Below are 16,958 nucleotides of genomic sequence, written 5' to 3'. Positions count from 1 at the left end.
ATCTAATAAAATTGTTGATTGGTTCATATTCCACAGAAAAGTTCACCTGTTTGTAATAATGCTACTTTACATGACTGCATGATTTTAGAAAATGCATGAAACTAGATTACCTTGTCATCATCTGTCTATCTATCAGTCGTTTTCTCAGACTTCTTATTGGTGACCACTCTCTTATTGTTGCAATACAGGTTCCACACTACTCTGGGAGTTTTGTGTATTCTTAGATATTGCAATTGTCATATTTACAAATCAAAAGCTTGAGTTTTACTGTTTTTAATCAATGAATATATTATTGGATCCAACATTGCAGTAGATTTTCAGAATTGGATACACAAGATATTTAATAGACTAATTCTTAGCTCACCTTAGATGAAAGCTCAAGTGAGCTTTTCTGATCACATTTTGTCCAGCGTCCGTCTGTCTATAAGCTTTTAACTTTTACAACTTCTTCTCCAGAAACAGTCAATTTCAAGCAAGCTTTACCATAAAGCATCATATGGTAAAGGGGATTTGAGTTGTTTAGATGAAGGACCACATCCTTTTCAAAGGGGGAGATGATTAAGAAATACATGTTGTGAAAACGTAGTGACCATATGGGATCAAATTTATTCATGAGGAAATTTTTAAAAATCTTCTACTGATCATCAAGCATGATTAGTCATATTGATATGCAAACATCCTCAGGTACTGCAGTTTCTTCAAATCATGGCGCTGGAAGGGGGTGTTGCTAAGAGGAGGTTTCAATAGAAGATCAAATTTTGATATTGGAATATACAGTATATAATCTTTGAAAAATTTCTTATCAAAAGCCATTGGCTATGATTAGGGCTGTTCCAGAAATGATCAAATGGGGGGGTCGGGCGGCAAATGATATTTTTTTGTGTGGGTGGTCGTATTTTTTCATATTTTAATTGGTCCGTGGTGGGATATTGTTAATAAAATATTTATTATGGGTAGTGGGTAGTTTCTATTGTTTTATTTTGTGCTACGTGGGTGTTGAGTTTTCAGAATATTTTTATTGTCGCTCTTGTCGTGTTGGTTACAAAACGTCGGAGGGAAAATTGAAAACGTGCTTTCGAAATGCTGCTTTCGAAATCGAAAGTAACATAGAACTATTCGAGTTGTCGCTCTTTGCAGCGCATAACTTTCCATTACAGCACTCTTCAAATTAGAGGCGCGTTTAATAGGGTCCCTTTGGACGTGATGGCGGCAAACTCTGTTCTGTAGATTATTACAGTTTACAGTGCATCGATTTTGGGAATATTTTGAAACCAATAGGTATTCCGTTTTCTAATAAAAATAGGCAAACCTTAGTTGATTTATACGAGGGTACCGATGCGTTATATTTATCAGTCGGTGTGATAGTGATATAGAGGCCTCCGGGTGCGGGCTCCATTAGAAGACGAACGATTCGTGGAAAAACATATCCATACCCATTTCATGATAATAGCATCGTTTGGACTCCCAATCTTTCCAACATTCCCGCCAAAGATGCCTTTGATTGTTGATGTGACATCGTTTCTTCAGAACTACTGTGATACAATGTCGCACAGGCATTACCGCGTCATTGACTAGAATGTTTGTCCCGAAAACCTCGTGAGATTTGTACCGTTTTCATTTTTAAAAATATTTTTGTGGTGGGTCTGGTTATTTTTTTTTTTTTTATTAGATGGGTCATTGTAAAATGAGTTTATTAATTTGATGGGTCATGGGGTAATTTTTTAATTTTTTTTATGGGTGCTTGGTATATACAAAAGGTGCCTCCCGACCCCCCCATGTATTTATTTCTGGAATAGCCCTTATAGTCATATCAATATGCATGCTTTCAAATGTAGTGCAGATTCATACTTGACTAGGGTTAGGCTTCAATAGGGATTCAAAGTTTTGCATGAGAATATATAGGAAATTTGAAAGATCGAAAGAAAAACTTTTCAAGAGTAGCAGGGCCACACTAAATTATGTCATTATGCAAATTTTCCCAAGGTGTGTGCACTTTTTAGTTCACCTGAGCTGAAAGCTCAAGTGAGCTTTTCTGATCACCTTCTGTCCGTCTGTAAACCTTTTACATTTTTGACTTCTTCTACAGAACCACTGCACCAATTTCAACCAAACTTGGCGAAATGCATCCTTGGGTAAAGGTCTTTCAAGTTTGTTCAAATGAAGGGCCATGTCCCCTTCAAAGGGGAGATAATCACAAAAATATAAAAATAGGGTCTGGTCATTTAAAAATCTTCTTCTCTAGAACCACTGGGTCAGAAGAACTGAAATTTACATGTAAGCTTCCTGCCATAGTGCACATTCATGTTCAAATTGTGGCCACCAGGGGTAGGATGGGGCCACAATAAGGGATCAAAGTTTTACATACAAATATATAGGGAAAATCTTATTCTCAAGAACCACTGGGCCAGAAAAGTTTACATTTACGTGAAAGCTTGGGGACATAGTGCAGATTCAAGTTTGTTAAAGTTTTGGAGATAAAAATCATCTCCAGAACAGCAAGGTCATGCTGTGTGGATTCAAGTTTTGTAAAATCATAAACTATAGGGGCTAGCTAGGTTGGATGATAATATCTGGTTAAAATTTGTCATTGGATTGAAGGTGGTAAAAATCTTCTGATGAAGAACAGCAGAGCCAAGATAACTGAGGTGAGCATTGTGACCCATGGGCCTCTTGTTATTGAAGATGAACTATTAGTCTAAATAAAACCAGACACAGGTTTGGATGATGACCGTCTACGGCTTGAACCAGTCAGATACTGTAGCATTTCCAGTGGTGTAGATTTATACATGATTACATTGTATTTTTGATAAATGGAAATGTTTTCTTCATTATTTGACAGGATGAGAGGCAGCGACGCCATGAGGAGAAGTTAGCAAAGGAAGCTGCAGTGGAGGAGCGGAGGAAAGCTTTAGAGGCAGACAGACAGGCCAGGCTGAAGGAAATGGAGGAAAAGAGGAAACAGAGGTCTGCTCGGGCAGAACAGCAACAACTGGAGCGCGAAAAGGAGAGGCTGGAGAACATCAGGGCTAAAGAAAGGTCAGGGGTCAAATCAGATTACTCCACCATCAAATCAGGTCATTCAGGGGTTGATTCTAGATCCTGGTACGGATGTAACTAAAATAGTGTTTCTGAGAATGATTTGATGAAAAAAGTCAAATGATTTTTGAAGAGGCAAATTAATTCAATAACACTGTATAAAATTAGCAAGATGCATTTCATATTCCATAGTGCTACTACAGTATCTTTGTAAGTTTGTAAGTTTGCACAGGTACTTGAGGAAGAAATTAAAATGTTTTGAGTATATTGATAAGAGTACTTGTTGTTCTGTTTATAACAGAGAAAGAGAAGAGAGACTAGCCGTGCTGAATGCACAACACCAGCAGCACATACAGGAACTGCAGAAGAAAATACAGCAAAAGGTGGAAATGTTTAATGAAACAATATACAATACAGAATCTGTCAGTGTCTAATCAGGGGTGGGGGTTGTGGGGCAGGCATACTCACCAATTCAAATACCATGAATAAGAAACAGTATTAGGATAAAGACTGACAACTTTTAGACCACAAAATTCGGGGCCCAATAGAACTTGCTGTTTATTCTAATACCACCAGAACTTTCAGTTATTTGATATGTTTCTTTTATTAGACTATTTGGTTTATGTTTGGTTGAAGTAAAAGTTTGTGAGGGTTTTATTTGTGTGTGTGTGTGTGGGGGGGGGGGGGGGGGGGGGGGTGCTGGTTGAGTGTATATTTTGCTTGAGGTAAAAATACAACATTTTTAGGCAGTGTAATACTGTAGATGATTTAATTCATATTTTATGTGAAGTAAAGCCAGAAATATAGCTTGGTATAGAATTCAAATAAATGGTGCATATTTTCAGAGAGCCCAGCTATTTATAGATAATTTATTGTCATTTTGAAATGCAGCAAACTGAGAATAATTCAGAGTGATAACGTTTTATATTTATGTTTGTACAGCAAGATGAGACGAGTCAGCGTCACCAGGAAAATTTGCAACAAATCCGCGAGAAGGCCTTCGAGATGAGTATACTGAAACACTCCACCGAGGAACACAACGAGGCCCCAAATGTTGTACCCTACGATCACAAGAAGCTGTGTATTATCTGTAATGTACTGGTAAGAACCTTACAAACACGAATGTTGTACCCTACGATCACAAGAAGCTGTGTATTATCTGTAATGTACTGGTAAGAACCTTACAAACACGAATGTTGTACCCTACGATCACAAGAAGCTGTGTATTATCTGTAATGTACTGGTAAGAACCTTACAAACACGAATGTTGTACCCTACGATCACAAGAAGCTGTGTATTATCTGTAATGTACTGGTAAGAACCTTACAAACACAAATGTTGTACCCTACGATCACAAGAAGCTGTGTATTATCTGTAATGTCCTGGTAAGAACCTTACAAACACGACTGTTGTACCTTATCACGCCTCAGACAAAATTGTTGAAATCTCATTGGTCAGATCTTGGTCACATGACGCCGTGAAAAAAACCGTATCATGCGAGTAAAATCTGTATTGGGCGAGTAATTTTATTTATCGTCGGGTTCGACTTGCAGCCGTGTCAAAAGGAAAGACATTTGACTAAGTTGTATGATATAGACCCCCACATACAGTTAGAGGTCTTCGACGTGATAAATTCGTTACACAGATAGTTAGTGACCTGATACGGAAAAATACATGGTGTGAAAAGAAAACCCGTATCGGGCGAGGCGATACAGAAAAATACATGGTGTGAAAAGAAAACCCATATCGGGTTTTCTTTTCACACCATGTATTTTTCCGTATCAGGTCACTAACTAACTGTGTAACTAATAATACCATCTCAAAAAGCTCTGTATTATCTGTAATGTGCTGGTAAGAACCTTACAAACACGAATGTTGTACCATACGATCTCAAAAAGCTCTGTATTATCTGTAATGTACTGGTAAGAACTTTACAAACATAATCAGTATATCATTGTTACACTGCTCTTAAATTTACACATTATCACAGTATTTGAAAGGAAACGTAATATTGTATTTTACAGTCAATATATATATATTCCTTTAAAAATTGTTTACTAACTGGTTATCCCAGTAGATTAAAGTATTATTTAGTCAATCTGTAGATCACGAGTTCGAATTTGGTAGGGTTTTAATTTTCTATCAATTTCACAATAATTATACCCCCCGCAACAAGTTGTGGGGGGGGTATACTGGAATCAGGTTGTCCGTCTGTCCGTCCGTCCGTCTGTAGACGCAATGGTTTCCGGACTCTAAAGCATTATCCTTTCCACCTACCGTCACCATATCATATATATGGACTACCCATGGGATGAAGATGTTCCCTATCGATTTTGGGGTCAAATGTCAAGCGCACTGGACATTGAAGTAGCAATATGGTTTCCGGGCTCTAAAGCATTATCCTTTCCACCTACAGTCACCATATCATACATATGGACTACCCATGGGATGAAGATGTTCCCTATCGATTTTGGGGTCAAAAGGTCAAAGGTCACGCGCACTGGATATCGAAGTAGCAATATGGTTTCCGGGCTCTAAAGCGTTATCCTTTCCACCTACAGTCACCATATCTTGCATATGGACTACCCATGGGACGAAGATGTTCCCTATTGATTTTGGGGTCAAAAGGTCAAAGGTCACGCGCACTGGACATCAAAGTAGCAATATGGTTCGGTTTGTCATGCCATTTGTTTTTTACACTCAGAAAAGAGGTAGTTTATACCTATTACCAACACCCTTTGGGAGATTGGGGTAAGCGGGGGGGTATTCTTAGTGAGCATTGCTCACAGTACCTCTTGTTTTTTCATTAAATTAGGTAAAATTTAAATATTTTGTAAGTATCAGATTATTATACATATCTTGTACTTCTCATACATTACAATGAACTGAGGTTTATTATTCCTCCTTAAATTTGATATAGCCATTAAATGTCATTAATTTATATTTTTTTCACTATTCAGAAATCATTGCATGTAATAAGATAAGATAAGTTTATTCCAATTTTGGGCCCAGAGGGCATAACAGTAAGACAGTTTATAAAGAAGGAAATTAAAAAAAGAAAGAAAGTTTACAACATTAACTACAGGTTACATAGACTGCAAACTGCATGTGGATGCAACATGTTGGGGAAGCAAGTACATTATATATGAATTGCTAATCATGTATATATACAAGTAAATGGACAGTATCAGTATTATACCAATATATGAATAATAAACTATAATGATTTTTGCAGTTTTAAAGCATCACTTCTTTTTTTGAAAGTTTGCACTAAATATTCACTCAATTTGACAATTGCTGGTTTGTCTTCATTAATCATCAACCAAGTAAATTTGTCCTTATTTGTTAGATAGATAAAATTTTTGTTGAGCTTGTATATACCATTAAAAAACATATTTCTTTCTTCAACATAGAATGGACAATCAGTAAGGAAGTGAAATTCATCTTCTACGCAATTAAGGTTACATAATTCACATATTCTTTTGTTTCTTTCTAAAGAAATCTTCTGGCCAGAATTGGTTTTTGTAAATTCATATCTTCCTCTTTCAATTCGAAGGTCATGTGCACTAATTCGAAATCTACATAGAGTTTTTCTTAATTCTAGGGATTCTAAAAATATATAACTTTCCATAGTAAAGTTTTCTTCATACGAAAAATATGTTGTGAGTTTTCCTGATTTATGACCCTCTTCATGTCGTTTTGACCAGTAAAGTAAAAATTGTTTCCGTACCTGATTCTTCATTTGTTTTTTGAAAAGTGAGAATTTGAGATTTTTACAATTGGGTACCAAAATGCCAATTTTTTCCTTAAAATAATTAATGTTTTTGTACCAACAGTTTATATTATATGAATTCAGATTGATATTCTCTGTATAAGCACTGTATAACAGGGATGATTCTGGGCAATTCTCAAGTCTATGCCAATATAGTAAAATACTTTGGATTATAGAACAGAACATAGGATATCTACCCAATTCAGAGATTATTGCAATATTAGTACTTCTTTTACTGACACCCAGTAGATGTTTACAAAACTTAATACAATGTATTCAGGTTTTCTACCTCCCAATTTTTAAATATATCATATAAATCTCTGTCTTTTTCCAGCATGCGTGTTGAAAGTGTCCCCCATATCTCGCAGCCATACAAGGCGATGGGTTTTACCATATGGTCAAAAAGATGCAAAAATGTTTTAATTGGTGGATCAATAGATTTGATGTCTTTATAAAGTTTGAATGAGGCCTTAAGGTCTTTATTGTATAGATCAGATTTTGCTTCTTTGAATGAACCACAGGAGGATAATATTACTCCTAGATATTTATATTTGTTAGTACATTCAATACATATGTTACCGAACACAAAATTTTCTTTAATTAGGTGTCCGCTTTTATTAAAAATGACTACTTTTGTCTTATTGGTATTAATTTCTAAGCACCAATCGTTGTAATATAATAAATGTTATTATGAACAAGATATTAAGAAGAATCCATTTCATAATTTGTGGTAGGAAATGTTTTCTAGGTTACGATTTTGTCATAATTAAATTTACTCATGACCAATGTGGTTAGATGATACAAAATATAACCTCATTTTGTAATCAGCCTTGCTCATACATATGTATTTTGGATTTAGAAGGTAGATCAAAATAAAGAGGAAATGCTTCTAATAATGAAAATATTGTACCTTGCTCACATGATGTTTTTTGACAGGGATGCAATATGATTTTATATTGAATTTTCTTTTTACATGATGTTTAAAGATGCATAAACATGCAGGATAATTGATATTCATTCTGAATGTTTTACTCTTACCGGGCTGCATTGAGAGATTGATTTGCCGTTCATTTGTAGATAACCTCAGAAGTTTACTTGCTGAGTCATCTGCGAGGAAAGAAACACCAACAGGCACTACATGACAACAACTCAGGGAAAGCCATGTCTAAACAAGAAATTGTAAGTCCTGGAATGAAGACGTGAACAGCTTTTGTCTTTCGGAATTTCACTTCATGTTGCAAATTACAAGGAAATATAAGAATCAGTATATTTCATTCATTCCATCCATGTGAAGTTTCGATTCAGTTAACTGATCTTGGTACATTTTCTAGTAAGATAATGAATGGTAATTTTTATGAACTATGAGATGTTATGTGTAATGTATACATTAAACATTGGTAGAGGGATTATACAGTACTGAACTTTGCAGATGTTACAGGTTTTCAAATGCCAGCTATCACAAAAATGTAAACAGATTTAATTTCTTATGAGATTCCAGTACTGTGAAACTCTAAACAGGAAACTTGTGATGGAAAAACTATAGTGTGGGGGTGCTTTGCAGTAAGAGGTGAATAAATGTGAAAAAATAGTTCTCGAATTTTATTTTGTCCCCCACTTTTCTTGTCCCCCACTTTTAGCAAAAAGGTGGGGGATGTTAATTTGGGTCTGCCTGTCATTCTGTCTGTCTTTCACTCTGTCATTTCCAGACTATCTCTGAACGTCCTTAAGGTTTTGTAATGAAATTTCATACATTAACTCGCTATGACTTGAAGAAGACCCCTTTAGAATTGAGGTCGAAAGGTCAAAGACAAAGGTTAGAAATTCCTATATTACATGAAATGGTTTCCAGATGATAACTTTAGTTTTCTCCGAGCTTGTGCAATGATGCTCAAGGTAATGAATATTTATAACATAAGAAAGACCTATTGATTTTGAGATCTAAAGATGAAAGGTGTCATAATTTTGACTCAAGATAGGAAAAATTTCTCATTTTCAAACGAACATTGACATGTGAAAAAGAAACACAAATGAGAAATAACTTTATTCACAAAGAAAGGACACCATTCACACTCTACATGCTCACTAGCACACGAAACTCAATGACAATAAAACAATGTACTTTGCTTTAAGATACACAGTCTATTTTATGAAAACCCTGACCAGTATACATGTAAGTAGAACGTTCATTGGTTCACAATACGATGCGTACATATGGTAAGGATACATGCTCGTGTTATGTCACCACTTGGGATCAGTAGTTGTAATATGTATTACGGAGATTTCTCATCGTGCCTCACCCAGGTATAATACGCTGGTACTGTCATTCCACACAGGATTTCACACAGAAGAAACGGCACCATCAACACCTAGAATAGCACCACCACACAGGACATTTCTATAACCACATAGGTTTTCACACAGAATAAACGGCACCACCAACACACAGAACGGTACCACCACACAGGACAGTTCATTGACCACACAAGTCATTTATATGACCACACAGACATAACTTAAGTGCTCACTGTATGAAGGACAACTTTTCAATGACCCGTGCTGAACTGACGCACCACTATAGAACTGGTTTAACAAAACATGTAACCTCGTGGTGATTTTTTTAGGCCATTTTTGGTTCGAATTTTTGCTCTTTCTCCTCCCAAAAATTGCCAATTTTTTCCCCAATAATAAAATTATGAAAGGAAAACATATTTGGAAAAAATAAACATTCGATGTGAATTATACACATAAGACTTAACAAAGAGTTATGGGAATGATGATTTGGATAGAATAATTGAAAATTTTAGAAGGTTAAAGAAAATTAGATGTGTAAAATAAATATAATTATTATAATGTTTGATGTGATTTTAAAACTTCTTTACGATGAAATTGATTTTTTTCCCCAATTTGACTGAAATGTCGACAATTGTTCCCAATTCGAAAGCCACAGGACCCTTGTTAAAAATTTAGAAAAATCACTGCCTCACTCTGACCTGAATATACATGTAGTTACTCTCGCATACTGATTATGGTGCACAATTAGGGACAAAATAAATGACCATGTACAAATTGTGACAACAGGTCACGGTCATAATTCATGTAAGATATAAAACAGTTTTATACTGTAAAGTAGCCCTGGTGATGATATGTTTACTTTTTAAGAGCAAGAGTCTGTTTTTATACCCCAGTAATTGGAGATTCGAGGGCATATGGTTTTTGGCTGACAAGGCCTTTCATTTGGGACCATGTCAGCTTTCTGTCCTTCTGCTTCTTTTTTTTTATAGGTGTTCCACCCACTTTTTCTGTCCTTGCACAAGGGATACAAATTCCCCGAATTAGCTTGTTTCTTGTTCCTTTAACAATATGCATTTCGACATTCAAAAATACTGAGGAATGATTTTTCTTTTTTTTTTTTCTCTCAGGAAAACTTTAATCTTAAACATATTGTGAATGCTCCAAGTAACAGCACACACCCCAAGATTGTGTCTGAGAAAGAGAGACACAAGTCCATGAAGAAACGGGCAAAAAAACTACGGCAGAGAATGACTACACGGTAAGACCTGGAGAACTGAATTACCATACACTGTATGAAATAGTTCCTGTATAATCATACACTGTATAAAATAGTTACTGTATTGATGTAGGACTCAAATAACTGAATAAATATACACTGTATTAAATAGTTACTGTATTGATGTAGGACTCATGCAGATAAAATTAATAAATATACACTGTATTAAATAGTTACTGTATTGATGTAGGACTCATGCAGATAAAATAGTTACTGTATTGATGTAGGACTCAGATAACTGAATAAATATACACTGTATTAATTAGTTCCTGTATTGATGTAGGACTCATGCAGATAAAATTAATAAATATACACTGTATTAAATAGTTACTGTATTGCTATAAATTTTAAGATTATATAGGAAACACAGACTGAATTAACAAGATTTACATTTTATATTGATATTACAGGGAATTATATACATGTACTGTTGAATATAACATGTAAAATTAATTCATATGCTCATGAACTCAAATTCTGTACAAACAAGAAATTCAAACGGATAAAAGTTTTTTAAAAAGTCAACTTTTTCTATCAAAGCATGGAAGTTATACCCCACAAAAAGTAGCGTACAGTGAAGCATGCACAACAATCTGATTGTATGTACAGGTAATGATTGCTTGTACAGGTAATGATTGCATGTACAGGTAATGATTGCATGTACAGGTATATGATTGCTTGTACAGGTAATGATTGCATGTAGTACAGGTAATGATTGCTTGTACAGGTAATGATTGCTTGTACAGGTATATGATTGCTTGTACAGGTAATTGCATGTAGTACAGGTAATGATTGCTTGTACAGGTAATGATTGCATGTACAGGTAATGATTGCTTGTACAGGTAATGATTACATGTAGTACAGGTAATGATTGCTTGTACAGGTAATGATTACATGTAGTACAGGTAATGATTGCTTGTACAGGTAATGATTGCTTGTACAGGTATATGATTGCTTGTAATGATTGCTTGTACAGGTAATGATTGCTTGTACAGGTAATGATTGCATGTACAGGTAATGATTGCTTGTACAGGTAATGATTGCATGTACAGGTAATGATTGCTTGTACAGGTAATGATTGCTTGTACAGGTAATGATTGCATGTACAGGTAATGATTGCATGTAGTACAGGTAATGATTGCTTGTACAGGTAATGATTGCATGTAGTACAGGTAATGATTGTTTGTACAGGTAATGATTGCTTGTACAGGTAATGATTGCATGTACAGGTAATGATTGCTTGTAATGATTGCTTGTACAGGTAATGATTGCTTGTACAGGTAATTGCATGTAGTACAGGTAATGATTGCATGTATAGGTAATGATTGCTTGTACAGGTAATGATTGCTTGTACAGGTAATGATTGCTTGTACAGGTAATTGCATGTAGTACAGGTAATGATTGCATGTACAGGTAATGATTGCTTGTACAGGTAATGATTGCTTGTACAGGTAATGATTGCTTGTACAGGTAATGATTGCATGTAGTACAGGTAATGATTGCTTGTACAGGTAATGATTGCATGTACAGGTAATGATTGCTTGTACAGGTAATGATTGCTTGTACAGGTAATGATTGCATGTACAGGTAATGATTGCATGTAGTACAGGTAATGATTGCTTGTACAGGTAATGATTGCATGTAGTACAGGTAATGATTGTTTGTACAGGTAATGATTGCTTGTACAGGTAATGATTGCTTGTACAGGTAATGATTGCATGTACAGGTAATGATTGCTTGTAATGATTGCTTGTACAGGTAATGATTGCTTGTACAGGTAATTGCATGTAGTACAGGTAATGATTGCATGTACAGGTAATGATTGCTTGTACAGGTAATGATTGCTTGTACAGGTAATGATTGCTTGTAATGATTGCTTGTACAGGTAATGATTGCTTGTACAGGTAATTGCATGTAGTACAGGTAATGATTGCATGTACAGGTAATGATTGCTTGTACAGGTAATGATTGCATGTACAGGTAATGATTGCATGTAGTACAGGTAATGATTGCTTGTACAGGTAATGATTGCTTGTACAGGTAATGATTGCATGTACAGGTAATGATTGCATGTAGTACAGGTAATGATTGCTTGTACAGGTAATGATTGCATGTAGTACAGGTAATGATTGTTTGTACAGGTAATGATTGCTTGTAATGATTGCTTGTACAGGTAATGATTGCTTGTACAGGTAATTGCATGTAGTACAGGTAATGATTGCTTGTACAGGTAATGATTGCATGTACAGGTAATGATTGCATGTAGTACAGGTAATGATTGCTTGTACAGGTATATGATTGCTTGTACAGGTATATGATTGCATGTAGTACAGGTAATGATTGCATGTACAGGTAATGATTGCTTGTACAGGTAATGATTGTTTGTACAGGTAATGATTGCTTGGGTTATAATTTTGGTTGGATCCCCAGGAAAGCATAAACAGTACTCTCAAAATATCTTTGCTATAAAGTCAATCAGTGTTTCCCAAAATGGCAAAGAAAATGCATTGAGAGTGAGGTGATAGACTTGGTTTTCTTCCTTACTTTTTCAGAGGACATGAGTATGAGAATTCTTTATCCCAGAAACAGCAGCAGGCTGAGTCAGGACACAAAGCAAAGTAAGAAACAAATATTAATACTGTCCTGTAATAGATATGTATATATGTAGAGATATTGATTTAAACAATATTTTATTCACAAATAAGTAAATATTTGGCAGTAGGCACAGCCTATTTTAGCCCCCAGTAGAGACATATTCTTGTTTTGACTATAACATTTTCTGTATAGAATTTGCCATGTAAAAGTAAGAATGAAATCTGGCACTCATTAGCAATGAGTCTGTAATGCTCTGTACCTTCTATTCAGACTGCGAGAATTTGTCGTGGACACACTCCATCTCATTAGAGCATAACCTTTCTATTTACACTGTGAGAATTTGTCACAAACACGCTCCAGACATATGGCAACTAAGCAGGACATTAGTGAAACTGAGCAGGACATTAGTGAACCTAAGTCTTTATTTTTGGTGTGCATGAACGTAAATTATGATTGACCCCATTGACCATCACAATTGAGTTTGGTTTATTTATAGAATTCACAAGATAGTCCGGGACATTAACAAATATCTGCAGACCCAGGACTCTGGCCCCTGGCCCCAAAATAAAGTGTCTGCCCTGGACCGAGCCCTAGGAGAAATCAGCAGAATTCTGGATAAAAAGGTACAGATCCTTTACCCCTATTAGTATGCATTTAGATTAGTGACTCATCATGTGTAATGCATACACAGGTATGGTGTACCTTTTTTATGCAAATATTCATTTCAGAGTTAACATCCTTCTGTTCCGAATCCCTTCATTGACTTTTTATATTGATTATAGACATGGTAATCTATACAGTAGTTTGTCATATGCAGTTGAAGTGTGAATGAACTAGTACATGTTGTATGCCAGTGTCAGTTTTGGATACAAAATTGTTGCCATTTTCATCCCCAGAGTGGACAGGATCAGACAGCCCTGCGAGTCCTCGGTGGCCTGTCCAGTCTCTGTCGACTTCTCAATGTGTTGGACAATTCCACACCTGACCTGCCACCTGTTATCCCGCCAAAGTAAGTCACACCTGTTATCCCGCCAAAGTAAGTCACACCTGTTATCCTGCCAAAGTAAGTCACACCTGTTATCCTGCCAAAGTAAGTCACACTGGGATGTTATCCCGCTAAAGTAAGTCACTGTGATGCAGATTGTGGGTAGAATTCAAAATACATGTATCACAACATATTTTCTTTGTATATCATACACCAACTCTTATTCACATGCAAAAGAAATTTACAGGCACCACTTTCTCTGGAATATTTTTCACCAAGAACAAGTCATTTTGTTAATACATAAAGTATACAGTTACATAGATGCACTTGCATAGATATTACTTGAGCTTTGAAATACTTTTGCTTTTGGAGATCTGTGAATATAAGTATTCTAATAAAAGTTTGGGTAGAGTAAGGGCTATTCCAGAAATAAATACATGGGGGGGTCGGGAGGCACCTTTTGTATATACCAAGCACCCATAAAAAAAAATTAAAAATTACCCCATGACCCATCAAATTAATAAACTCATTTTACAATGACCCATCTACCAGACCCACCACAAAAATATTTTTAAAAATGAAAAGGGTACAAATCTCGCGAGGTTTTCGGGACAAACATTCTAGTCAATGACGCGGTAATGCCTGTGCGACATTGTATCACAGTAGTTCTGAAGAAACGATGTCACATCAACAATCAAAGGCATCTATGGCGGGAATGTTGGAAAGATTGGGAGTCCAAACGATGCTATTATCATGAAATGGGTATGGATATGTTTTTCCACGAATCGTTCGTCTTCTAATGGAGCTCGCGCCCGGAGGCCTCTATATCACCATCACACCGACTGATAAATATAACGCATCGGTACCCTCGTATAAATCAACTAAGGTTTGCCTATTTTTATTAGAAAACGGAATACCTATTGGTTTCAAAATATTCCCAAAATCGATGCACTGTAAACTGTAATAATCTACAGAACAGAGTTCGCCGCCATCACGTCCAAAGGGACCCTATTAAACGCGCCTCTAATTTGAAGAGTGCCGTAATGGAAAGTAAAAATATGCGCTGCAAAGAGCGACAACTCGAATAGTTCTATGTTACTTTCGATTTTGAAAGCAGCATTTCGAAAGCACGTTTTCAATTTTCCCTCCGACGTTTTGTAACCAACACGACAAGAGCGACAATAAAAATATTCTGAAAACTCAACACCCACGTAGCACAAAATAAAACAATAGAAACTACCCACTACCCATAATAAATATTTTATTAACAATCCCACCACGGACCAATTAAAATATGAAAAAATACGACCACCCACACAAAAAAATATCATTTGCCGCCCGACCCCCCCATTTGATCATTTCTGGAACAGCCCTAATTAGAATGTAGTCACAGGAATATGGAAATCGTGATTTTCATTATTAAAGAATATTAATGTTTTGTCTGTGATAAACCTTTGCTGTTTCGCTGTTTTCATTTCTCAATGACGGCACTGTGACAAGCAAGTGACCTGTCAACTTGATATGAATGCCTATACTCTACATACGAAAAGAAAGAAGTTTTATTACAAAGTATGAATATAGACACAATGGAAGCATGGGCGTAATTTCTACTACATAAACACACTAGACATTTATTCCTTAAGAGGTAAATTAGAATAATCATTAATGAAACAATAGATATTCTGTGTAATAATGTCAGTGGTGGTATTGGAATTTTAAAATTTTTGCTCATGTACATGTAGCAAAAAGTTACAATTTTGGTCAAAAATCATTATAAAGAAGAAAAATTAAAACCCTCATAATGCATGACCTTTAATTTCACAGCCTAAATGCTTAGTCCACTGAATTGACAAGATAGATGATGAATTTTGAAAGGAAAAAGATTTTCTGATTTTATTTTTGGATCAATGACTTACTTCCATTTAAAAAAGAAATTGTTATGATGTATCATTCCTACTCAAATGCTGTCACTTGATGTTTATAATGAAAATGAATTGGACGAATGTAGATTGAATCTCATTTTTTTATTTTTAGAACCTTGACATTAACCAGCAATGTGTGCAGACAGGCATGTAAGAGTAACTATGACAACTGTCATTACATTTTGCTTACCAACAAGACTGGAGTCATCACAGATCTACTTATACAGAGACTAAGTGTGAGTAACTAGGGAGTGGTCAGCCAACTTCTGGAACAAATGATAGATTTGGAGTTGATGCCTCCTAATTCAGAATATGTTTATATACATTTTAAATGTATATGTACATGTACATGCACATCTTAAACAGAAATATATGTTTTCTCACCTGAGAAAATTCTTAAATCTATTTTTGGCCAGCAAATTTGAAGATGTTTTTGCTGTCAAGAGAAAAATTTTGAGAACAAAATTTATTTGAGAATTTTATTGTTTTTTGGTTAAAGGGCATAGACAGAAATTCAAAAATTGTTTTGGAAAATTGCAGTGTTTGTGAAGAAATAGATGTAGAAAATTGGTTTTGAAGCAAACCATTTTAGATACACCATGGCAGACATTTTAGGGGTGTGTGTCATTTTCTAAGTGGTGCTAGATATTTGTTATAGTATCATTTGCTGTACTTCAATGTTAGATAATTACAGCTATATATATGGTACCCCATTGTCCATTACAGTTCTTATTACCAGACACTCAGTCTCGCCCAGGGTCTGGTCTTTCAACAAGCAGTACACAGTCGACAGGAAGTGGGGCCGGTAACAAACTCCCGTACGATGCCTTCGCTCTCAGTCTGATGCAACTCATGTCGACAGTTTTGTCCTGTCTTGCCAAAAATAGCCCCTTATCTAATGTAAGCGAGGCATCGGCTGAGAGAATGAGTGGTACTGTGGACACCGTATCCAGCAGGGGGAATGATCTGATTAGGTAAGTCACCAATCATTAAGGTACTGTGTCCAGCAGGGCAATAATCTCATCAGGTAAGTCATTAATCATCAAGGTACTGTGTCCAGTAGGGCAATAATCTCATCAG

At 35.7% G+C, this 16,958-nt stretch overlaps 1 protein-coding gene across 2 annotated transcripts in view; it reads left to right on the top strand.

Moving 5' to 3' along the window:
• Positions 1-16,958, top strand: part of LOC125649204 (S phase cyclin A-associated protein in the endoplasmic reticulum-like) — an 89,871-nt gene that overhangs the window by 37,127 nt on the left and 35,786 nt on the right. For both annotated transcript variants that reach the window (XM_056164862.1, XM_056164863.1), the window contains exons 14-23: positions 2,840-3,036; positions 3,338-3,419; positions 3,979-4,137; positions 7,886-7,987; positions 10,228-10,358; positions 12,929-12,994; positions 13,468-13,594; positions 13,868-13,980; positions 15,991-16,114; positions 16,605-16,852. In XM_056164862.1, the coding sequence (XP_056020837.1) occupies positions 2,840-3,036; positions 3,338-3,419; positions 3,979-4,137; positions 7,886-7,987; positions 10,228-10,358; positions 12,929-12,994; positions 13,468-13,594; positions 13,868-13,980; positions 15,991-16,114; positions 16,605-16,852 (1,349 nt within the window). The remainder of the gene's footprint in view (positions 1-2,839; positions 3,037-3,337; positions 3,420-3,978; positions 4,138-7,885; positions 7,988-10,227; positions 10,359-12,928; positions 12,995-13,467; positions 13,595-13,867; positions 13,981-15,990; positions 16,115-16,604; positions 16,853-16,958) is intronic.

Source organism: Ostrea edulis, chromosome 5 (assembly GCF_947568905.1).
Source record: "Ostrea edulis chromosome 5, xbOstEdul1.1, whole genome shotgun sequence".
NCBI classification, from domain to species: Eukaryota; Metazoa; Mollusca; class Bivalvia; order Ostreida; family Ostreidae; genus Ostrea; species Ostrea edulis.
This window is presented reverse-complemented; position numbering and strand designations above follow the sequence as displayed.